Below are 25635 nucleotides of genomic sequence, written 5' to 3' on the forward strand. Positions count from 1 at the left end.
GAAAACATTGTTTCTACAGTATTATTTTAATGACTATATAATAATCCGTTATACAGATGTACTATAGTTTATTTAATCTTTTCCTGCTAGCCATTAGGTTTTTTCTAGTTTTTTCCTAAAAAGGGTTAACATTCTTTTGGCTAAATTTTTATGTGTAGCCATTATTATTTCCTTAGACATAGTAGAATTACTAGGTTGAGTTATACATACTTTTAAGGTAAAAAATATTTTTTTGCTGCAGTTATTTTGAAAGAAAGGCTATTAATCCATTTCTTTATTTCAGTCTCTGTTTCAATTGCCTGAATTCCGAAGACTTGTCCTCAGCTATAGCCTACCACAGAACGTACTTGAAAATTGTCCAAGTCACACGGTAAATTGGTGTCAAGGAATCTTCACTGTTGTTTAGTCCCATTCTTCCCAAAGGCCTTTTAATTTTGGTTAAAGCTGGTTACTGTGATGCTCTTCGGCTTGTGCAACATTTGTTTTCATTTCCAAATGGCTCTTGTTCTTTCTTTGTGACAAGAAATAGTGTAAAGTTAAGCAGGAATAAAATTAGGAAAACAGTTCTAAGAAAATGACAGGTCACCCTGATGGCCTCAGCTTTTCTGCCTCTGGGTGGGAGATTTAGAAATCCCTGTCTGTTTGCGCCTTCTTCAGGCTCCTTTAGTCGCTTGTGCTGAGGGATGCAGAGTGGATGACATGATGCCGGGAGGCCTGGGCCTTCTTAGAAGAGTCTTTAGTTCATTCTTGCCAAAGGATATAGCCTCCTGCTGAGATCTAACCCTTCCCAGGATTTCCCTTGGTGATGCCTTTCCCAAAAGGAGGGATGGCAGCGGTTTTAGAAAATAAACACTTTTGCTTTCTGACATTATTCTCTCTCTGACTTCTACATAGATATTCTCGAGTTTAGGGCAGTCCCCTACACAGACTTTATCAGAGTACCTATAACAGTTTGAGACCTGATTCCAATCTAGAACTTTGTAAATATAAATTAGAGATTGTTGACCACTTTTTTCTTTATGTGTTCAAATTTTCCAAATATGAGGTTATAAGAGTACACATCGCTATCTTTCCTGCAGGAAAAGAGAAATATCGTGTTTATGCAGGAGCTTCAGTATTTGTTTGCTCTGATGATGGGATCAAATCGCAAGTTTGTAGACCCTTCAGCGGCCCTGGACCTCTTAAAGGGAGCATTCCGATCGCCTGAGGAGCAGCAGGTACAGGAAGCCCATAGTCCTCATTCTTTCCCTTGACTCTGGAGTTTGCAATGATGCCTTGTTACTACTACTGTGATGTTGCCTTGTTTCAGCTGTGTAATAAGCTACGAATGTGACTATGCAGGACTCCGGGTGCCTGCTTTTGCCCTTTGTAGTGCCTAAGGAACAAGTAAAACAAAGTGTGTGCATGTACGTGTTGTGTGGGGGAGGCTGGCTGTTACAAAGGAAAGAAGAAAAAATAGTAGAAAGAATAGAATTTCCCAGGGGCTGTTGAAGTAGAAAGGAGGAGATTGGAAAATATCTCAGTAAATCATGGCAGAGGGTCACCGAGAAAAGGAAAGTCTGTCCTTTGTCTGCACCTTTGTCTTGGGATGGCCCAAATAGAAATCCTATTTTTAAAATGATCTAAACCTGAGTTCTGTAGCTTTTCTGAGCAGTCTTTCTCTTCTAGACTCTAGTACGTTCCTTTCCCTACCTCTTATTCAGATCAAAGCTATCACTATTAGAGCAGCTTCTTCTTCATAAAATTACTTTTTTTTATCTATTTGTCTAAAGGTCCTGCAGTTCTACAAAATTCTCAAAACATTTCATAAAGGTTTCCTTTCTCCATTCAGATCTCATATTGTTCTAGATAACTTCAGTCTGTTCTTTGGACCTTTTTTTCAAGGCCTAACTGGAAGATTTTGTTTGTTAGTTTGTTACAAATAGATGTGGCTGGAAGGGGTAGTGTTCCCATTTCCTTCTAATCAGAAATCGCCCAGTGGGTCTTGTGTGTTGTCTGCAGCAGCTGGGTTCCAATGTTCCTTGTATCTTCACGATATTTGGACCTGAAAAAGAAATCCTTTGTAGTAATAGAATCTTAATCATTGGTGGGATAAGGGCATATTTTCATTTCCCTAAGTATACTGTTGGGTCTAACTCATGCAATTTGTGCGTCTGTTACAGCAAGATGTGAGTGAATTCACACACAAGCTCCTGGATTGGCTAGAGGACGCATTCCAGCTAGCTGTTAATATTAAGTGAGTGTTGAGGATTTGTTTGTACGTCCTTCCTACTCACAGCGGGCCAGTGAGAATTATGATTTGGGGGGAAATTATTCTTCTCAAGTAGAAATTGCTGATTTTTACCAAACCCTGTGGGGTAACCACTCATATTTGTCATTGTTTATCCCCCTTGCCTTTGGTTTTCCCCCTGTAGATAATCATATTAATCTGTAACTCTTTTTCTAAAAGGGTCATAACTATTAACTTTTTAAAAGTCATCACCTGTGCTGTAAAAGTATTGAAAGATACAAATCAATCCTTGATGTGAGAATGGAGGTATAATATGAATACATTGAATTTAATTATTTCAGTCACTGACAGAAGTAAAATTCAAAGCAAAGACTATAAATAGCCCTTGCCAAATACAGATGCAGAGATACTTGCTTCCTAAGTTTTTTTTAAACTCATAAAACAGCTTTCCAAATAGCATCTTACATAGTTAATTTAAGATAGGCTTATAGAAATAAGCTGTTTTCATTCCATCTCTATTGTGCCACCAGGAAAGCATTTTCATATTCATTTGGAAAACTGAACAAGAGGGTTCATTGTTACCTTTATATGACTTCTATACCTTATATATTTCTGTCACTGGATATAGATGTATATACTGAATGTACACACACACATGTATTTGCATGTATGACTCCCCTACTAGACTTGCAGTTCTGTAAGGCCAGGGATCATGCCTGTATTGCCTTTGTGTCTCCAGAATTTGGTGCAGTGCTGGGTATATAGTTGTTTAATGAGGGGTTTTTTTGTTTTTTAATTTTCTTTAACAGCTTTATTGGAGTATAATGGCTTTACAGTGGTGTGTTAGTTTCTGCTTTATAACAAAGTGAATCAGCTGTACATATACATATATCCCCATATCGCCTCCCTCTTGCGTCTCCCTCCCACCCTCCCTATCCCACCCCTCTAGGTGGTCACAAAGCACCGAGCTGATCTCCCTGTGCTATGCGGCTGCTTCCCACTAGCTATCTATTTTGGTAGTATATATAAGTCCATGCCACTCTGTCACTTCATCCCAGCTTACCCTTCCCCCTCCCCGTGTCCTCAAGTCCATTCTCTACATCTGCATTTTTATTCCTGTCCTGCCCCTAGGTTCTTCAGAACCATTTTATTTTTTTCTTTAGATTCCATATATAATGTGTTACCATATGGTATTTGTTTTTCTCTTTCTGACTTGCTTCAATGTATGACAGACTCTAGGTCCATCCACCTCACTACAAATAACTCAATTTCATTTCTTTTTATGGGTGAGTAATATTCCATTGTATATATGTGTCACATCTTCTTTATCCATTCATCTGTCGATGGACACTTAGGTTGCTTCCATGCCCTGGCTATTCAATGAGTTTTTGAACTGAACTAATCCGTTACTTATTTTAGAGCATACTTAGATCTTTGAGGGTTGATGAAAATGTATTATTTTTGCTTTTGAATGCTGGTTTGGCTTAATGTATTGCTTATCTGATCCAAATGATACAGAATTGTTTCCTTGTTTTAAAAGCAGCAATCCCAGGAACAAATCTGAAAATCCAATGGTGCAGCTATTCTACGGTACTTTCCTCACTGAAGGGATTCATGAAGGTAAATTCTCTGCTCTAAATGTTAATTCTAGACTTGTGACCACATCTGTATTACTGTGAAATGGCTTGAGAGTCAGACAAATGCAGGTCTGAATACTGGGTCTGCCTCTTAGTATGTGTGTGATCGTGGACAAATTACATGAGATCCTGGATCCTCAGTCTCTTCATCTGTAAAACGGGCACAGTGTTCGTCTCAGAGTTGCTATATTGAATTGTGTAATATTTGCACAGCCTAAATCTGGTATTAATGTCAGACACACACTGACGTTAATCAGTTTTCTCTGTTTTATCTAATCTCAAGGTTTCATTGAGTCAGGCTGCCAAAAGTGTGTCTACTCTAGGGGCTTATTTATCTAAGCTGCATGTTGGACACATGGCCAATCATTCTCCATCTAACACCTGTCTTCTTTTACCCCTCTGATAGCCTTTGTAAAACAGTCTAATCCAGGGACTTCCCTGGTGGTCCAGAGGTTAAGACTCTGTGCTTCCATTGCAGGGGACATCGGTTCAATCCCTGGTCAGGGAACTAAGATTCTGCATGCCATGCTGTGTGGCCAAAAAAAAAAAAAAAAAAAAAAAATCCAATCCACCGTCACTCCCAAAAAACAGCATTTCTTGATATCATATAACTAGTCAAGTGTTCAAACGCCCAATTTGTTTTACAATTTCATGTGTATATAAATATATAATTTTACATATGTAAAAATAAATACACTTCCCCATATGTATACTTTTTTACAGTTTGTTTTAATCAGGATGCAAATGTGGTTCATTTATGATTGGTCTTTTAAGTTCTTTTCAAAATCTGCAGACTGTCCCTTCCCTCCATTCTTTCTTCCTTGAAATACATTTTTTAAGAAATAGGTTGTTTGTTCTCTTATATTCTCTACAGTCTAAAATTTTGCTGCTTGCGTATCTGTGATATAGTTTAACATGTTCCTCTTTGCTCCTCTTTTTGTAACTTGATAGTTGGATCTAGAGTTTGACCAGATTCAGGTAAGGCTTTTTAATTAGTCAAGACTAACTCACAGGTGGTGGGACAGTCTTTGACCAGGAGGCATAGTTGGTTGTCTTTCTTTTTGTGATGTTAGCAGTTGTTAATGATCTATGCCTGGATCCGCTGGTTCATTAGAGGTAGCCATCCCGGCTAAGTATACTTGTAACCAGTTCTCAGCAAGTTGCTGAATTAAGAAGATACTGTCTGTGTGGTGCCAGGAAAAAAGCTTTCGATAGCAGTAGTGATGTCTTTTAAAAAGCAATCTGTTTCTTTGCCTAGGGAAGCCCTTTTGTAACAATGAGACCTTCGGCCAGTATCCCCTTCAGGTAAATGGTTATCGCAACTTAGACGAATGTTTGGAAGGGGCCATGGTGGAGGGTGACATTGAGCTGCTTCCTTCCGATCATTCAGTGAAATATGGACAAGAGGTGAGTTGGATATTTTTATTTGCTTTGCCAAGACAAAGCCAGTTAAATAGGACTGAGCTTTTGGGCAAACTGTTTTCACATCACATATTAAATAACTTTACACTAACAGGACTTGAACTAGTCTGAAGTCTCTCATGAGTTGATAAGAGTTAGTGAGTCTTAGTGTTTGATGAATAAATTCTTGTATGAATTTGAGTTAATCGTATAAAGGTTGTATGCTGCTTCTGACGTTTTAAGTATGATCAAGTTTCTCTCTTTCTGTTGAAGCCTACCTGTACCTGAGTAGGGAGAACCACTGCCTCCATATTTTCGGAGGGTAAAAGTACAGTGATTAACTCCTATGGTATGCCATTTAGAATATTTTCCCTATTATAGTGTTTACTTTTCTCAGTTGTAAATTCTGCCTTTGCTTTAAAATTTTTTATATGTAAGATTCATTTATTTATTTTTGTGGGTTGGAAAGAAAGGGGGAATTACAGGGCAAGCAAGGGTAATTAATATCTCAAAGTTCCCGTTAAGAATTAGTTACATTGTAGCATAATTGCCAACACCACACAGCTTGGATTATTCTCCTTTCATCATACATTTTGAACAGAATTGTGCCTTATATGAGTCCAACTCAGTAATTACTTATAAGAGAAAGAAAATCTTTCTTGAATTAAATAGGGAGCCTGACTTGAGCCTTGTTAAAAGTGTATTAGCTGTAGAGCAGTGTTGGAACTGGGAGAGAGCTACTGCCTCCCTAGCTTTCCAAGGAAAGTATTAATTCCTGATTGGGAGGCATATCATCTGTGCCATTGTGCAGAGCTGATGCTTGCTCTTATGAAAGGCAAGGAGTGTTCATTAGCGACTTAGACCTCTGGAGACCTCTATTCAAGAATGGGACCTCTCTATTAAAAAAAAAAAAAGAAAGAAAATTGTGCCTATTTAGGTATAGCTCTGAGGTGGCCAGACAGGCTGTCTGGATTCACCTCATGCTGACAAGGGTATGGGGAGGGAATATAGCTGTTTGCACCTTTGGTAAAGGGAACATTTTAAAGCTGTTCATACAGACCTCTGGCATACAGATGAATTGAACAGAAATGCCTTTCCGGGTTTAGCTTTTTCCTCATCTACTATCAGTGACAGTTGAGATCTTCTTTATATTTCAGTGCTTTCTGTTCTTGAAACTCAAGGCAACATTATAGGTTGATTTGACTAAGTCCTTTGTGAGATGTGTAAATTCTTGGAATCCAGAGATTTTCTCAGAAACTTCAGAACTCGTAATCATGAAGCTATTTCAAGTTTCCTTTTTAGAAATAAAGGGGATTCAAATTATGGTTAATAGACTGTAAATAGTATATAGTATATGTACACATATTAATCTTTCTGGACAATTTCTAATTCTTTGGTTAGGCTAGCCATTTTCTCCAGGTTTTAAACCTCTTGAATACTGATGGTGCAGTGAACGATGTGGAGATTCTTCGTGAAGTTCACATATTTAAGGGTCGTCATGTCTGAGGATGATAGTTGAGTTAAAATGTTGTTCACTGGCTTGTAGATTTGGAGTCTTGAGAAGTGTTTAACCATATTCTCTAAGAAGGCATGATTCTAAGTGGTCATTTTACTGTTTGGAGTAAAAAAAAAAAAAAAAGAACTCTAGTATGAGTTTGATTACCAAAGGAAGAAAGTCTGATGAGGGACAGTTTAAATCTGGCTATTGCTAGTTCCTAAAATTAACTTTTCTCTCCCGCATTTCTACGCCTGACATAGCGTTGGTTTACAAAACTACCTCCAGTGTTGACCTTTGAACTCTCAAGATTTGAGTTCAATCAGTCCCTCGGTCAGCCAGAGAAAATTCACAATAAACTGGAATTTCCTCAGATCATTTATATGGACAGGTGAGTTCTGTGGTTGATTGTCTTCTTAATGTGTTGTAGCAGTAGAAGTGAGCATATACTAAGTGTATATTGTACATAGGACTCACCTGGAGCTCTTGATAATATACATATTTGGATTCAGTGGATCTAGGTTGCGACCTAAGAGTTTGCATTTCTAAGAAGCTCTCAGGGCAATGCTGTTGATGCTTCTGATCTCTGGACCACAATTTTGAGTAGCTAGGCTTCAGGTGAAAGCCCTGCTGTCTGGTGAACAGTATCTGGAGTAGCTGCTGTGTATTTCTTGCTCATTTAATACTATTTGTATTCCTGAAAAAAGAAAAAAATCCTGAAAAAAGAAAAAAAAAAAGAAAAAAATTATAGAATTTTAATCTTAACGTCTGTTTTATTGACATATAGTTTACATACAAAGAAATGTTACCATTCTTAGGTGTACAGCTGATGAATTTCAACGAATGTATACAGCCAAGTAATACCACCATCACCCGGAAGGTGATATAGATATAGAACATTTCCATCACCCGGAAGGTTCCCTCGTGCCCCTTTGCAGTCAGTCCCTTCCCTCCACCTTCAGGCAACCACTTGTTTTCTGGCCCAGTACTTTTGTCATTTTTAGAATGTCATAATTAGGGACATTAATATTCAGTATGAGCCCTCTTGTGGCCGTCATCTTTCACTTAGAATAAGGTATTTGGAATTCATCCATGTTGTTGCATATATCAGTGATTTCTTTCTTAATGTTATTGAGTAGTATTACATTGTATGGAGGTACCACAGTATTTTTTCCATCAACTAGTTGATGGACATTTCAGATGTATCCAGTTTTAGGCTATTATGAATAAAGCTGCTGTGAACTTTCACAAAGAAGTCTTGGTGTGGTTTTTAGTGCTTCTGGGTAAAATACCTGGGAGTGAGATTGCTGTTGTATGAAAAGTATATTTTTAACTTTATAAGAAATTTCCAAACTGTTTTCTAAAGTGGCTGTACAGTTTTGCGTTCCTATCAGCAGTGTATGAGAGTTACATTTGCTCCAAATCCTCAACGATACTTGGAATTATCGGTCTTTTAAGTTTTAGCCATTCTCTTGGGTTTGTAGGAGTATTTTATTTTTCTTTTGATTTATAGTTCCCTGATAACTAACAATGTTGACCATATTTTCATGTGCTTAATTAATGGTCATTTGTATATTTTCTTAGGTGAAGTGTCTGTTCATATCTTTTGTCCACTTTTTAATTTGGTTGGTTGTGTTCATACTGAGTTGTAAGAGTTCTTTATATATTTTAGATACAAATCCAAATATTTTCTAACTCTACTTGTCTCTTCCATTTCTTTACTGGTATTTTTAGAAGAGTAGGGGTTTTTGGTTTTGAGGAAGTCTAATGTATCAAGTGCCCTTTTATAGTTAGTGTTTTTTTGTGTTCTAATTAAGAAATATGCCAACCCAAGGTCACAAAGGTTTTCTTTGATATTTTCCCAGAAATTTTTTTGTAATTTTAACTCTTATGTTTATGTCTATGACCCATTTAGAGTTCATTTTCATATATGGTATGAGGTAAGGGGATTTTTTTTTGCAGGCTGCGTAAGGCGGCATGCGGATGTCCAGTTATTCCAGCATCATTTGCTGAAAAGACACTCTTTTCCCCCATTGAATTACCTTGGTACATTTTTCAAAAATTAGTTGAACTTGTATTTGTAGGCCTTTTTCTGGAGGTTTTATTCTGTCTATTGTATAATCTTATGCCAGGGCTACATTGTCTCGACTACTGTGATTTTTTTTTTAAACATCTTTATTGGAATATAATTGCTTTACAATGGTGTGTTAGTTTCTGCTTTATAACAAAGTGAATCAGTTATACATATACATACATATGTTCCCATATCTCTTCCCTCTTGCGTCTCCCTCTCTCCCACCCTCCCTATCCCACCCTTCTAGGTGGTCACAAACCACCTGACTACTGTGATTTTATTGTAAATCTTGACATCAGATAGTGTAAACCTCCCACTTTGCTATTCTTTTTAAAAAATTGTTTGGGCTATTCTGATCCATTTCTATCTAAATATTAGAAGCAGCTTGTCAAAACCCCTAATAGCTATTAGGATTTTGACTGGGACTGTGTTGAACCTATACGTCAATTTGGGGAAATTGACATCTTAAAATTTTTTAGTCCTTCAGTCTATGAATATGGTATAGCTCCATTTACTTGAGTCTTTGCTAATTTCTCTCAACAGTGATTTATAATTTTTTGTGTACAGTTCTTGAACATATCCGATTGTTTATCCCTAAATAATTATTGCTTTTGATGTTATTATAAGGCTTTTTAAAAAACTTTACTTTTTGTTTGTTCTTTACAAGTATACAGAAATGCAATAGATTTTTTTCCTCTTTCTTTTTAAATTGACTTTGCATCTTTTGACCTTACTAAGAAATTCACTTATTAGTTCTGATGCATTTTCGTAGATTCCTTGACTTTTCCTATGTAGATGATCATGTTATCTGCAACTAAAGGCAGCTTTACTTCTTCCTTTTCTATCTGTATGACTTTTACTTCTTTTTTTTAACCTTACTGCACTGGCTATGCCTCCAGTAAAACATTGAATAGAAGAGGCAAGAGTGGGCATTCTTGGATTGTTCCTGATACTAGGGGAAAGCTTTCAGTCTTTCACCATTAAATATGATGTTAGCTCTGTGTTTTCATAGATATCCTTTGTCTGATTAAGGCAGTTTCCTTGTATCCCAAGTTTGCTGAAACTTTGTGTCATTAATGTTTTTAAATATAAATTGTGTTTGTGGGATTATTATTTGCTCAGGTACATGTACAGGAGCAAAGAGCTTGTTCGAAGTAAAAGAGAGTGTATTCGAAAGTTGAAAGAGGAAATAAAAGTTCTGCAGCAAAAACTGGAAAGGTAAGTCATAGACAGCTTTGTACTTAGAAATGTGAAAGATAGCGTAGGATATTCAAATCGGATAATTTGCTTTTATCTAAAAATTCAGAGTTTTAAGTATTAACTAGTGTTATTTTATAAAATAGATAAGAAAAATGTGTTTCTAAGTGTGAAACTGTCTTTAAGATGTGCAATAGTAGTCCCAAGGAACATTAGTGTCCCAAGTCACACAATTGGCAGTGTATTGAAGGGCACCCAAGTTCTGATTTCACAGCTCTTTACTTTTTCTGCTCTCCTTGCCGTCTTTTTCACAAACACAGGAGAGGTGACTGCCACAAAACTCTAATTGCTTTGTCTTGGGAAAGCAGTTTTGAGGTGCGTGGGGAAGGTAAAACAATGGTGTTCTCTCTAGAGTGGTGCTGACTCAAACTGAAGGTTGTATTTGTGACACATACCAAGTCCTTTCTCCTGTGGAGGGATCTTTCCCTTCTTGTTCACCTGTTCTGCAAGGACTGTTTCTGTGGACTCGCCACGTGACTTCTTAAGGAGTCATTGTCATTTCTCTCTAGTAGAAGAGAGCCCACTGATTTAATGTGCAGGAAAGAAATCATAAGTACACTGTCAGTGGCTTTTCCCCCTTTATCTACTTAGCATTTTTGCTGCTACCACCCCACCTCTGCCCACTTCATTGCTAGCTCAGTAATTTCCCTGACGGGCAGAACCTTCCATACCAGCCCGAGAAAGACCCTGTACCTATAGGTGCCCCTCTCCAGCTCCCTCTCTCACTTAGGAAGAACTTATCTAAGAGGTATTATGATCCATCATCTAGTTGTCTAAATATAGACTTAAGCTGGGGATTGATTCCTCACATACTCCTGGAAGTGACTTATGGGACTTTATACCTGTGGCAATATTTTACTTTTAAGATTTTAGTGATACTTTGTAAGATTGGAAAGTTCTGTGTTTATACAACCAGATATACATGATGCGTTATAGCTCAAAAATGCTCAATTTTCCAGTAACCAGCAAGGCATTCTGGCTTATTTAGATTTTAAAATAGTGTACCGGAACATCTTCTATAGTATGATACTACTTTCTTTTTAAAATAAAGTGACTTTTAAAATTTCAGATAATTTTACTTGGGTAATTTTTTTAAAAAATTGCTTGTCTGTGTGTGACATAATCCTGGGAATCTATACAAGACACTGTTAATGGATACCATTAGGTGGTAGAAGTGAGATGGGGGCGGATGGCTTTTGTGGTTTGTTTTACACATTTTTGTAATTGTTTTCTTACCAGGTGCATGCATTACTTTTATTGTTTAAAAAAATAAAAATGTTCACCATTTCTTCTATAAGGTACTCTAATATTAAAAGTAAGATTTCTTGTGTACAGTGTAGACATCTTTTTTGAAACTACTTTTGCTCTGATTCTACTAAATTAGTACAAGTGCTGCATTGTGTGAAGTAGTTGGTCTAAAGGAATTCAGTAGAAGAACAGAAAAATGATTGTCATAAAATTGAAGATAAGTTTCTTAGAGAAAATTTTTTCCTGAAATTTTGTAGAAGTATCACGTTAAAATGCAGCGAACCTGAGAAGAGTTACAGATGTCAAAGAACGGCTTAGAATCTTATGAGGCTATCAATGCTGCAGTGCCAGTAAGAAGATGTTTCCTTTGGTCCAAGCCAGTGCTGTATTAATAACTTCTTTCAACAAACACTGAAAGCTTAAGAAGACATGTTAACCATGTCTATGGGATAGACAAGAGGTTTAGTTCATGTACTGTAGGAGTTCAGAGAGGGGAGATCTTCCTTTGGCATTTGGGGGCATGGCATATGGAGGGGAGACTTCATGGAGAAAGTAGATCTTGAAAGACCAGTTGAGTTTAGGTAAACTGATAGCTACAATTAAGCCAAGGAAATAGGAATGTAAGGAATGGAATAGTTCTTCAAAGTTCTTCTAGTTTTACATATTTAATATCCTTTTCAGTGAAAGCTGTAACTCTCTGTGGCAGGCAGATCCACAGGAGAAGTCATTTTAATTCTCCTTTCAGTTAGAGTAGCTGAAGTGTCTTTGCTGCATACCCTCTAACGTGGTTGATTTTGAGTCGCATTATATTTTTTTTTATTTCATAATGTCCTTTTTGATATAGAAACAGACAATTTTCCTTCTTCCTAGTTTTATGCCTGTTTCTTTTTTCACTTTCTTTAGAGAAATGTGAAGTGACTCTATCCTTTTGTAAATGGAATCCCAGGATTATAGTGTACCTGTACCAATGAGTCAGCTTAATTATGTACCAGTTAGACTGTCTTCTGCAGTGAGCTGTAGAATTCACTAAAGTAAATCTCTTTACTGAGTGTAGCGTGTACTAGTAATGGCAGAACATTGGGTATTATTAAAATAATTAATTAGTTGTTTTGACATTTATTATTTACTAATCCCAAAGAAATCTTCAATAATTTATTCCTGGCCTGGCCTGTTGAATGAGTATGTGAATAATAGGGTACGTAGGACTCGGCAGAAGAAAGATTTGCGTTTTCTTATCTCTGACCTTTGTCAATACCTGCTTCCCATTTCCAGATTTCTCTCTCTCATTTTTCCTAATTGCAGAGTACTTGATCTAAAGGGCAGCAGAGAAGAAACGGTTGGGTACTAGTTCACCAGCATTATTTTCAGATTTGAGTAATGATAATATATCCCTTTTGCTCTAAGAAACAGAATTTACTTTTATGACAAGAGCCTAAATGTGATATGAATCAAGAGGAAGCATCACTGGCATGGCTCTGACTAGGAGCCCATTTTAAATGCTTTTTGCCAGGTGTAAAAATTTAGGTTATTGTCAGTTTTCACTTTTGTAGTTAGAGAACTTTTTGCTCTATAGATTAACGTATTAAATATTGTATGGCATTTAGGAATAAGCCTTTCCATTGACTCTTCAGAAAATAACAGATCTTTTGTCAGCGAGCCTGAAAATACAAGGCAGCCTTGGCAGTAGAGTACCATTGTCTCTGCCTCCTAGGTATGTGAAGTACGGCTCGGGCCCGGCTCGGTTCCCACTCCCGGACATGTTGAAATATGTTATTGAATTTGCTAGTACAAAACCTGCCTCAGAAAACTCTGCATCTCAAAGTGATGCACGCATGACGTTACCACTTTCTTCTGAGCACTGCCCGGCTTCTGACCTGATATCCAAGGAAAGGTAATGCAAACAAGTTTTAAAAATAGTATGTAATGGGTTTTTCGGTTTAATTTGAACTGTGCACCATCTTTCCACCTGATTAACATTCACCCCGTAAGGGCTCAAAGGCCGTGAGCTCTTTGTCTTAAAGGGAAGGATTTTGCCAACTGTCACTTGGGTGAATTTTTCATAATTCCCACCGGTGCCTTCGTCTTGCCCACACGATAGTTGGGATTATTTCAGAGGCGTTTTGAGCTGTTTGGAATAGTGTTCATTCTCCAGCAGGCCCAGCTTGCTTTGAGCTTGCTGTAAGCTAGGTGCCACAAAAGGCCTTCCTCAGAGGAAACCTCAGCCCCTGAACTTCTAAAACATCTCATTTTCTCGTTTGCTGAAGAAGTGTGCATGACTAAGTAAACGTCAAGGGAAGGAGAACTTACTCACAAATAGAAAATTAAGATATGGAAAAGAACTGGCTCGAAATCGAAGAGGACAGCCTAGAGGGGTTTATCCAGTAAAGAGACAGGGAGGCCACGTCACGTGAGCCCTTGCTTCTCTTGCGGCTCAGCCGTGTACAGCACCCTCTGTGGCCTGGAGGAGCCACTGGGGCCAGCGCGGATCAAATTTGATGTGTGTGTCCTGGCTAACAAAAACACTAGAACCTGTAGAAAAGGTTAGACTCTGATGTTAAAAAAAACAAAACAAAGCAATCATTCTTCCAGCTCCCCCCGCCGCACACACACGTATTAATACTCATTCATTGATGTTTGTGCAGAAGTGCATATGTGGATAGAACATACCAAATGGTAGGAGTGATTATCTCTGGGGGATGGCATGAGGCAAGGGGTGGGGGGTTCTTTTACTTTTATACTCTACCTATGCGTATTTCTTTGGGCTTTTGTAGAATGTTTTTATGTCCTTTGTAAAATATAAATGGTTTTAATTTTTAAAAAGTGGTTTAATAACATAAAATAGTACTGCCTATATTAGATGTTAAAGTGCTCTGTGTATGTGTGATCTTTTCTGAGATTGAGATGTCTGCTCGTTTGCTTATGTTGGGCTTATTTTTCCATATGTATGGGTCCTTAGGGAAAAGAGGTTTTCTCCATTACTCTGTGTACGGGAGAAAGGCAGGTGGGAAAGGGAGAGAGGGTTGCTTTTAAGTCAGAGGTAGGAAGTTTATATGCTTCAGTTTTGGTGTGAAACAGAAACCTAAGTACAGTCACAGGATTAGTTTATATTCCTGCTGGTTTGTCTCTGTGCAGTTTGTTTGGCATTAGTTAATTAGTAGATAAATTAACATTTACTTTACATACTTTATTCTTGGTTTACAACAACGATGTAAAGAAGTTAACATCCCACATTTCATAGCTGAGGTATCAGATTACTTGCCTGAGGCTACTAACTTTTCCTTGGGTATTTGGCCAAGGCCTGGTAGAGCTGAGATTGTCTGCCTTTAAGTCCTGCACCCTGTGCTGTCCCAGGGGGCCACCTATTTGCATTCCTGTGGGTTGGATGTTGAGCTGATACTATTTTTCTTCTGTGTATTTTGTTCCTGCATCTGTCTCTCCATCTCACTTTAGTCAGTTGCATCTTGGAAACACTATAGTTGATTCCTTGATTATTCCAGTCCCAATCTTCTCTTCTCCATGTTCCTTCTCATCCTTTCTTCATGAAAAGGCAAGTGGTTAGAGAGCAGGAGGCATAGACTCTTAAACCCAGGCGGATCTGGGTGTAAACCCCTCTCTGTCATTTACTAGCTGGGTGAACTTGGATACGTTGCTTTATTTCTCTAAATCTTAGGTTTGTAGTTGGTAAAATAGGGATGGTCCTAGTACCTGCCTCATGAGCAAGTTGGGTTAAATGAGATGATGCATGTAAAGGAAAGGTTTGGCTCAGTAACTGCAGAGTAAACACTCACTAAGTTATAGCTGTACTTCCCCACGTAGCAGCTTGCTTTAGAAAGCGCATTAATTTAGGCCAAGGCGTATGTTGGAAACCATCATCTGAGCATGTTTTTTATCTTCCTTCAGTACAAGGAAAGAGAGCACGTCTCAAGATGCTGAAAGCACCTTTTCTTCTGAAGGTTCTCTACACAAGTCTAAGGTGGCGAATCAGCCACTTACACCTTCCCGATCTTCCATGGAAATGCCCTCACACCCAGCTCCTCGAACGGTCACAGATGAGGAGATAAACTTTGTTAAGACCTGCCTTCAGAGGTGGAGGAGCGAGATTGAACAAGATATACAAGGTTGGCTCTTTCAATACTTCCCAGTTACTCTTTGCCTTTTCTGTTTGTTTGAATATGTGGAAGTTAGGTACCTTGGGTACATGTCCTGCCATTGCCATGTATACTGTTGAATTTTGGGGATTGTGACCTCTTTGGTACTTTTTGTTCCCTGTGAGATTGGGTCACACACGTCTGTTTTACAACCATGAAAAGATTCCCCCCCTGGATTCCCTCCTCAAAATTTCTGGGAAATCCTGGGTAGCTTGGACACTCATGACACTTAGCTTTGGCTGAGAATTTTCTGCATCTGCTGATTTTCTTTTCCCATAGTTTATCTGAACTCTGGCTTCACTTGACCCAAACGTAGAATTTTGTTTTCCTGAATTACCACTTTTAAAGTCTTTTCTACATGAAGTATGCTTTATTGAAGGTTAATGAAGCAAAGAATATGTGAGTAATGCACGCAGTGTAAAATCGTATTATTCACATTCTGTTCCGAAAATCCTTTGGCCTCGTTGTCTTGTTGCTCAGACTTCCCCTCCTCCCCTTCTTTCTCCTTTTATCTAGGGAGCAGTAAATAAATAATACAAATCTAGATTCCTCCCAGGTTCTTATTCATAGAAATCTGGCCCTGCCTTTTGTTGTGCCTTCCCCTTTCAGGTCCTGTCCCTGGGACATATATTTTACACCCAAGTGCCCCATTAAGGTCTTTTTCTAGAAACTGTTTTCTCTCTAAGAAATTCTGGTGTGAATTATAAGAGGTGATTTTTTAAAAATCTTAATGTAGTTATATTAAACTAAAAGCCTTTGTAACCTAAAGCTCCACCTACTTTAAAACTGCGTCCTTCTTCGTGGTTCATAGAGTGAAGTTGAACTGGTCAGAACCCCAGGTGCAGAGAAGCAGTACTCTTCGCAGAGCTAAAGCTGCCTGCGTGATGTGTAATGAAATCATTTTAACTAAGTATTCTTTTTTTTTAACAGATTTAAAGAACTGTATTGCAAGCACTACCCAGACTATTGAGCAGATGTACTGTGATCCTCTCCTCCGTCAGGTAGAATGAAAATTGATGGGAAGGTAGTCAAGGCATGTTCTGATGGTGCTAATGGTAGATACAAAAAGAAAAGTTGATGGTTTTCTTTGAAACTGAATGGAAACTTCCCTGAGATATAAAGATAACTTTAGGAAAGAAATAGCTATTATTCTATATTTTAGGCTAAAAAAAAGCAATGTATCTTCTGTCACCAACAGAACCTAAAATATATTTGTTTTGATTCTGCCACATGGTATTTTTTTCATGTATTTGAAAAGTTTGTCATTAAATATTAATAAAAATTTCTCATAAAATGGTTAATTTAAGTAGTGCAGTGGGGGAAACCTGACCAGGGACTGGTTCCCCATCCTTTCCAAAGTACCATGATCCTTCGTGATCCTTTGTTTAGCAGCGTGCTTTCAAGCTTTATATCCCTAGTAATTCCAAAAGGGAGGTAGGCAGGGCAGAAATTTCAGTTTCCGCATATGTTTTTGTTTAGAGTAACATTCTGGGCATAGAGGGGAAAGAGGCTCCAGTTAGGGGCATGCCCTCCACTGGCTTCTGTGTGAACCATAGGCCGCGGGAGGAGAGCTCTGTTTCTAGGGTCGCATGGAGGCACAGTTGTGTTGCACAGCAGGAATGCACCATGTAAATCTTGGCTGTTCCCCATTTTCTCTTTTCTATTATTTAAAAAATTTCACCACCAGTAAAAACATGTCAAGGTACTGATTAATGTAAGTTTACTTTGGCTCGATGGATGACTTTCTTTCACTAGTACTTACTTGGCACTTAAGCATTGCTCTATTTTCCCCATATTGGGGGAAAAAAAGGCTTTTCACATGTTGAAACAAAAAAGTATGTCGTTAAAAAGGGTCTTCACCCACAGATAAGTGGATGATAACTTGCAAGAAGAAATATAGAGACCACGAGACCGACTAATAATGAAATATGCTAACTTAGATTTTGTTAACAAATAAAATAGGCATAGAACAAGATAGCTGCTAAACTTGTAGGTACCAAGTGTGGTAAACATCTTCTCAACATGAGTAGTCATGGTGGTTCTGTTTTTAGATAAACTGAATTTGGAACTCGGGGGATAAATAGGTCTCAGTTATCTTTCGTTTTAGATGTATAATCATAGGAGTTTAGAGTTGAAAGGGGCCTCAACGAGGTCATCTAGTTCAATTGTCCGATTTTAAAGATTCAGGAACCAAGACGTAATTAGGAGATTCCAAGGCTGTGTTTTTGTTAGTTCATCTTGAATCAGCAAGGTGTTTTGATGTGAACCTAACATCAAACACATGTATAAACAGGCAGTTTTCTGGTGTCTGACAGTTGGGTATACTTTTGAATTTTAGTAACCTAAGTCTTGTCAGATTATTTTGCTTATTAACCTGATAGAGGAATTGCTTTGTGATTTGCAGGTGCCTTATCGTTTGCATGCAGTTCTTGTTCATGAAGGACAAGCAAATGCAGGACACTACTGGGCCTATATCTATAATCAGCCCCGACAAGTCTGGCTCAAGTACAACGACATCTCTGTTACCGAGTCTTCCTGGGAAGAACTTGAAAGAGATTCCTATGGGGGCCTGAGAAATGTTAGTGCTTACTGCCTGATGTACATTAACGACAAGCTACCCCACTTCAGTGCAGGTAAAAGCACCTTAACAGAAGCCAGGGGTGGGGGAAATCTGTACTGCTCAGGGAAGGGAACAATCTTGTAGTTTAAAATAAAAATTTTAACTCAGATTTATTATAAAGTAATAATGTATTTAAAAAATACAAATAGTATAAAGGAGACTAAAAAGGAAAAATAAATTTGCTTTCCTCCTTCCGTCCTTGAGCCCAACGAGTATCCATTCTTAGGTTTCATGTGTAGTCTTCAAGAAGTGTTCTATGCAGAGGCTAGAGTTTATTTATCGATCTCTCTCCCACACCCAATTTCTCCCCCCAAAGGGGATATTTTTCCATTCTGTTCTGCGTCTTTTTCATTAATTGTTTTTCTTAGTGATCTGTATGTTTTTATAAATAGAACCAACTTATTCTTTTTAACTGCATAATAATTCCATTGCATGGAATATGTATATAATCTGTTAAACCAGCCTCCCATTGACAGACCTTTAAGCTGCCTCTAGTTTTTTTCTCTTTTAGTGACATTCTTGCACACATATTTTTACACCCTTTGGAGAATAGCTAGACGTGACAAGTGGGTTTGCCTGAACAGTTTCATACTTCTCATACTACTACTGCTAATGCCAAGAGCAATTATCATTATCATTTATGTTGGGACTTTCCTCCTATTGCACACTTTCAAACTTTATTTCTCTAATAACGTATAACTCTAAAAGGGCGGTAGGCAGGGCAGGAATTCTTATCACCCACATTTTCCGGCTGAGGTTCTGCACTTGTCTGGAGTCTTAGAGCCAGTAAATATTCTGATTCCAGGTTCTGTGCTGTTTTCCATTTATATTACTCTCTCTTTCTTTCTTCCTTTCACATCTGAGATCATGGAAGGCATCTCCTTTTAGTGTTCAAACTTCACTGTGTTGCCTAAGTAAGGAAACACGTAAGGCCTTTTGTCCGGGCAGCAAATGATCTTTCTGATCTGTTAGCGTGTGCTTGAGGGATAAGCGATGGAGAGAATGATCACTTAACGGTAACTGATCTTCATAATTGCATGTTTGCAGTGTGAAAGCAGGAACAGCTGCTCGTGGGAGTTACTGTGCAAATAATCGTGCAGGCTGTTGGTGGTATCTAGGAGCCTTGTTGTTACACGTATGGCTCATTTTTATATTACAGAAACAGACAAAAAGTGGAAACTGTCATTTGCTTAGTGAAAAGACTAGTTAATAGCAACCAGTACATGGATGTGCTGTTCTGCTGTAGGTTTTTATGTTTTGTTTTGGTCACAGGGTTAGAGATGAGATTTAGTATGTCCTCGCTATCCTTGCCATTTTTCATCATAGCCTTTAATGAACCAGGTATTACTGACCATCTAACCTTTGTATCAGTTTGCTTTCTTATAGCACTTGATTGTGTGAAACTTAAGGCGGTATAAATGTCTTGGAATACATCTCTAACCGTCTTGAGATGGATATTCTTATCAGTAATAGGAGCATTGGTTACACTGACAAAACTGTCTACCTTGAAATATCCATTGGATCTAATGATTTTCTCAATTTCCAAGAAATGTTTGGTTTGTTCTTGCTACTTTGTCACTGATTGGCCTCTACTGCAAATCCTTAGTCATTATCGTCGATTGATTCGTTTAACAAATATTCAATGTGCCTACCTACTAATATGCCAGGCACTGTTACTGGGGTGCTGTGACTGTTGGCCTGATATTGTCAGTACTTCAGATGGATTATGTACGTGTGTATGTATTTTTCATTAGGAGTAAGAAAAAAAGACAAAGTGTCTTATTTTCTTTCTTTCTAGAAAGGACCTTTGGATTCCTTGAGACCTTTTGCTTGGTGGAACTTCGTTTAAACTCTGTCTTTGTTCTTCCTCAGAGGCGGCCCCGAATGAATTAGATCAGATGTCAGGAGAAGTGGAAGCCCTCTCTGTTGAACTGAAGCATTACATTCAGGAAGATAACTGGAGGTTTGAGCAGGAAGTAGAGGAGTGGGAAGAAGAGCAGTCTTGCAAAATCCCTCAAATGGAGTCTTCCACCAGCTCAGCATCACAGGATTTCTCTCCATCACAAGGTACCTGAGAAGGGCATCTATGCCGGTGATCTGGTGGGATTCATGCTGCACTCCAATAGCCAGTCCCGTGCGCTTCATCTGAGTGAGCCGTGCCACGGTCTGCACACTGGAGTTCAGATAGAGTTGGTGTTGCACAACCTGGCGGCCTAGCCTGTGGCTCTAGACTGTCATTTCTGCTGAGCAGAAGTAAGAGCAGAAAGACTAGCTGCCTGTACTTTCACTCTGTTTAGTTTTTTGCTTATTTCCCAGGTTGCAGGAGAAACTATGTAGGATTAATAGGTAGATTTTATGAAAACTATTCTCCAAAGGTGATCTTCCTAACAGATGGTTGTTTGTAGGAAGGCTTCTTGGCATAAAGAAATATGACAGCATCAGGAGCACATTAAACTTTACAGCATCGTCAGTGGCTTCTTGCTAAAATAGCCATTTCTTTTAGGCACTAGTTTCTAGGGGAAATTCTAGGTTTTTTTAAAAAGGTTTGTTAGAAGGTTTGCCCATGAAACTTTGTATCAGTCCTGCTTGCCGTTTACAGAGTGTTCTAGAGGTTACTTCTCATCAGATGCTAATTCCTTTGTGCGGTTCTTTATCAGAGTCTTCAGTCGCCTCTTCCCACGGGGCTCGCTGCTTGTCCTCCGAGCATGCCGTGATCGTGAAGGAGCAGACCGCCCAGGCCATTGCAAACACGGCACGTGCCTACGAGAAGAGTGGTGTGGAAGCAGCGTTGAGTGAGGTGAGAATGGCTTAGAAGCCCAAGTGCAGGAGGGGTGGGCTCTTGGCAATAACGGCCACAGTTTCTCGCATTTCTGTTATCCTGTGCCTGCTGCATTTAACCAATCCCTCTTTATTTCTTCTGTTTTTTTCTTACTCTTTCTCTCCATTCTGCTGCCACAGCTTAAGGAAGCTGAACCCCAGAAGCCCATGTCCCCGGAAACAGACCTTGCAGAGCAGCCCGAGCAGCCCGCACAGGCTCATGACGCAGAGTCAGCTGCCCAGCCTAATGCTGAGGTCTCTGAAGTCGAGATTCCCAGTGTGGGAAGGATTCTGGTTAGATCTGATGCAGATGGATATGATGAGGAGGTACAGAGATGAGTCAGGGTTTAGCTGTCTGTCGTCAGTCTTGTATTTCCTTCTCACGTGACTCAGTATAGTTGCGTGAGGTGTTTGGCAATAGTTACCGTTTTCTCATTGACGCAAATAATGGGCGAGAGGGCCTATCTCAGTTACCACTGCGCACTGCTGCCAGTATATACCTACCCAGACCTGTCCTTATGAGGGCCGCTGCAGAGCCAGATGGCTCAGAAAGGCAGAATTTAGTTTTTTGTCTGGTATCATGAGCAAAGAAATTGCCTTTAGGAGTCTTTGTCTTTGGTCACATTAGTCCATTGTGTCTCCTCCAAATATAAAGTTTTCGGTTGTCTAGTGAGCAAGAAAACAGATGTGACTTGAAGGTGTTTTTAATTCTGAAGCTTTAGGGAGAAGATGTAGAATCCCAGGTTGTTCATTGTCTGCCGCCTGTACAGTTGTCACCACACACTAACTGTCGGGAATCCTGTCCTCAGGTTTCTGTTTTTTCCTGTGGGGCATTTTTTTAATCGTTGTGAGAGTTTCACTTTGTAAAGTGTTATTTGTGTATCCCCTAGTTTCCAGACTGTTTAAAATGTGCTCTTCATCCTAGTAAAACTCCAAAATACTGGTGTGTTTAGGATATACACCCAAATTATAGAGCTCAGTTGGAGCTCTCGCCTCAGACACTTGCCCTCTGAGAGCTGTAATTTAACTCGATTCTGTAGCAGCGCCACATCGCAGGTATTTTTAGACATACATCTTTATTCATTGGCTAAATTAGAGAGAATATGTAGGAATAGCTTGTCTTGGGCAAAGTCTTGACATTGTGCAGAGGGCCAGGGCTGTGAATGTGTGTAGGACCCGGTGTGTGAGCGTTGCCTCGCAGTGGGTTCCAGCCACGGAGCACGCTGCCATGCTTCCCTGCAGCTGTCTGTTCACCTTTCTTTCATACAGTCTTCTTTTGAACCTTTCTTCTCTCCTTTTTCTCTCTGTTTTGTGCCCTCTTGTGGTAGGTGATGCTGAGCCCTGCCATGCAAGGGGTCATCCTGGCCATAGCTAAAGCCCGTCAGACCTTTGACCGGGATGGGTCTGAAGCAGGGCTTATTAAGGTATCTCTGTTTTTTGAATTCTCATCCTTATACCACAGGTATCATAACACGGGGCAGTAATTTCCTTACATGCTAAAAAATGGGATTAAAAGGTTTTCATCGAAGTAAAACACAGAACTTCCTTTCCTGCCCAGCTAACGACCCAGCCGTCTCACAGCACTGATGGCTTCTCCTCTCTTGGCACTGACGCGGCTTTGGTGTTCTGTGTTACACCTGGCCTGCAGGGCTTGTTGTTGTTCTTAGGAGCCATCTGTTCATAAAGCTGTGAATGGGACCTTGCCTTTGTAATTTGGGGGCCATAATATAAGAATGAAGGCCATGCTTTTTAAGGTACTTGAATAAAATTTAAGGTACTTGAAGAAATTGCATTCATGTCAGTTTTTAAATTTCAGGTCCTTGGTACTCAAGGATATGCCTGAAACAATTAAAACTAAATATTTGTTTTTCTGAGAACTTTATGAGGAAGATGAGTTTCTTGTGAGTATGTCTTTGGTGCCAGAGGAGTTTTATCCTTATGAAATGAAAAAAACTTTCAGATTCCATAGTTGCCTCTGTCATGTCTCAGTAAGAAGGACTTCCCAGAAGTCTTCTTAGAGTGATGAAAACCTCTGTAGCGCTTAGGCATCAGTTTCTGTGTGTGGAAGGTCACAGTGTACGCTTTTCTAACCACCAGTTCTGTCTTCAACAGGCATTCCATGAAGAGTACTCCAGGCTCTATCAGCTCGCCAAAGAGACCCCCACCTCTCACAGTGATCCTCGACTTCAGCATGTGCTTGTCTACTTCTTCCAGAATGAAGCGCCGAAAAGGGTAGTAGAGCGGACCCTTCTGGAACAATTTGCGGACAAAAATCTTAGCTATGATGAAAGGTGAGGAGGGGCTACTTCGGTGAACCACCCTTCCTTCTGGGTCTGGCTTGACTAACTCCTCTGAAGGGGGAGCTTTCATTGCTTTCTGAACTTCGTTCACAGGTCAATCAGTATTATGAAGGTGGCTCAAGCGAAATTGAAGGAGATTGGTCCAGATGACATGAATATGGAGGAGTACAAGGTGAGATCTTCTCTTTACATCTACAAAGCAAACACGTTAAGGCCAAGCCAACAATTTTATATTATCACAGACTGACCACCCGCCGCCCACCCCCCAGAGAAAGCTGGGTGAGAATGAATGAATGATCTTTTCTTACCCTTAAAATGGCCGGTTTCTTTATTCCATTGTTCTGTTAGACTGAATCAGCACTTCATTTCTCTTAAATACCCACTTTAGCCCTGTTCTGGGCAATAAAATTCTTGAATTCGTGGCTTTGCTTTGCTTTAAATAATTTAGTTCTCTAACATTTCTATATCTGAAATTAGATTTTTGCACATTAAAATGCATGCATGACTACAGATTTTCAAAAAAGGCTTCGTGTTGTAGGAAGGACGCTGTCCTGTGCCACCTAAAGTATGTCACCACCCCCACTGAGCTTAGTGTTGTTCTGTGAGGTTGGAATGGCCGTGTCCCTCCGTCTTCCGTCATCTGGATGGTTTTGTCAGAACTCGGGAGGCCGTTCATTTATACCAGAACTGAATGACTTTGACGTGGGTGTTGGAAATTAAGATCCTAAATTCTAAAGCTCATACGAAATGAGTATTTCTGTTCCTTGGGGGAAGGAGCAAGACATGGAAAATTAAGGTCAGCGGTAGACGTTAATTCTAAATGTCGAATACTTTATTATCTGAAAGCCTTTGTGTCTCCTGTTTTTGTGCCTGGCCATATGTGCTCAATGAGTATTTGTACTGAGTTTGAAGTTTACTGTGGCAGAAAGGGTAGAAGTAGTGGTGGTCATAATCATGAATGGCTGTCATTCCTTTTCAGAAGTGGCATGAAGATTACAGTTTGTTTCGAAAGGTGTCTGTGTATCTCCTGACAGGCCTGGAACTCTATCAGAAAGGAAAGTAAGTTGGCCTCTTATGTCACTGAGATTACTGGTCAGGACACTTATTTATTGATGCCTATCAGGAATTCAGAGGACCACAGCACCTTCACCCCCCTTCTCACATGTACCCTGTGCCTCTACCTTTTTCCAGTGTTTCACTTCACTTTTGCTCTGAACATCACACATGTTTTTTCATCCTTTACATAATGATAGATTTCTTAGTTGAGAGATATAATGGCCAGGTTTTCTTTGTGATAAACGAAAATGAACTCAGAAAGTGAATTTTAAGAGTTGGTGTGGACCTTAGTGAGCCTCTCGTCCACTTCTTTGTTTTAGAGTTGGGAGAAACAGAAGCCCGGGGAAGTTCCATGATTTGCCTTGGGTTTCTCGGCCAGTCTGCAGAGGAGCTGAGACGGGCTGTGGTCTTTGGCCCTCAGGCTTTTCCCAGTGCTCCATGCTGCCTCCATCATTAAGACTTTTCCATCATCTCAGCCAGTTGCATTCTTGTATTAGGGAACAGTGGGGACTAAGCCCTGGATTCGGGGAAGGAGCACTGAGCTGTTTTTTATCTACCACTTTCTAAGGTACCAAGAGGCGCTTTCCTACCTGGTGTACGCCTACCAGAGCAATGCTGCTCTGCTGATGAAGGGGCCCCGGCGGGGCGTGAAAGAGTCGGTGATCGCTTTATACCGAAGAAAATGCCTTCTGGTTTGTACTGATTGTAAAGCCTTACGACTTTTTAATTATCTATTGTGTTTACCTCTGCTCCTTGAAGCCGTGGAGAAATAACAACTTAAAAAAATCTCCAACAGGTTTTAGATTTTTCCAAACTCTGAAGAGTAGTTTTACATGGAAACAAATTATTTTAAGTTACTTCAGTGAATGTCATTCTTCTTCCACCCCTGATAGAAGTTAGGTGAGAATCACTTATCCCCGTTTCGGTGCCCTTTCTATGTACTGCATTATAGCTTTTATCACATGGCCTGTCTACTAGATTGTGAGTCCCTGAGCACAGATCCTCTTCTTATTCAGCTGTTTTCTTGGTGTCTGGCCCAGAGTAAACATGTAAGAAATGTGTGTTTTTCCTGTGTTCCCTGCTAAGCTAGTAGATGAGCGTTTTACTGACTTCTAAAGAGATTCCAGTTTTTTTTTAAAAGGTATGAACCATCAGGATCGGTCCTGCCATTCTGTTAATATCCTCGTCACACACCACTGGAGATCTATCCTGACCTATTTTGCATTTGGCCACCACGTGGGAAGGAGACCCATGTCCCCTCTGCCTCCCCAGGGGTTCCTGCAGGTGCTTGTCCTTCAGAAACGACAGAGGCGGCTTTCCCAGACCCACGTGCTTGCCTTTAGCCTCTCTGA

The 25635-nt window shown here is 39.5% G+C and overlaps 1 protein-coding gene across 10 annotated transcripts in view; it reads left to right on the forward strand.

The window, feature by feature from the left end:
• USP28 (ubiquitin specific peptidase 28) overlaps positions 1-25635 on the forward strand; it is a 56974-nt gene that overhangs the window by 27970 nt on the left and 3369 nt on the right. For 6 of the 10 annotated variants that reach the window (XM_032640435.1, XM_032640428.1, XM_032640432.1 and 3 more), the window contains 17 exons: positions 284-370; positions 1080-1217; positions 2163-2236; positions 3771-3850; positions 5126-5274; positions 7027-7154; positions 9960-10055; positions 13054-13233; positions 15243-15460; positions 16421-16491; positions 17895-18123; positions 19983-20177; positions 20768-20907; positions 23040-23218; positions 23321-23399; positions 24207-24286; positions 24852-24975. In XM_032640435.1, the coding sequence (XP_032496326.1) occupies positions 284-370; positions 1080-1217; positions 2163-2236; positions 3771-3850; positions 5126-5274; positions 7027-7154; positions 9960-10055; positions 13054-13233; positions 15243-15460; positions 16421-16491; positions 17895-18123; positions 19983-20177; positions 20768-20907; positions 23040-23218; positions 23321-23399; positions 24207-24286; positions 24852-24975 (2247 nt within the window). Of the gene's footprint in view, positions 1-283; positions 371-1079; positions 1218-2162; positions 2237-3770; positions 3851-5125; positions 5275-5598; positions 5618-7026; positions 7155-9959; positions 10056-13053; positions 13234-15242; positions 15461-16420; positions 16492-17894; positions 18124-19982; positions 20178-20767; positions 20908-21068; positions 21255-22255; positions 22352-23039; positions 23219-23320; positions 23400-24206; positions 24287-24851; positions 24976-25635 lie in introns of those variants that run through there. The other 4 variants (XM_032640438.1, XM_032640429.1, XM_032640436.1 and 1 more) reach the window with 4 other exon arrangements.

The sequence above is a fragment of the Phocoena sinus genome, chromosome 8, assembly GCF_008692025.1.
Source record: "Phocoena sinus isolate mPhoSin1 chromosome 8, mPhoSin1.pri, whole genome shotgun sequence".
Classification (NCBI taxonomy): Eukaryota; Metazoa; Chordata; class Mammalia; order Artiodactyla; family Phocoenidae; genus Phocoena; species Phocoena sinus.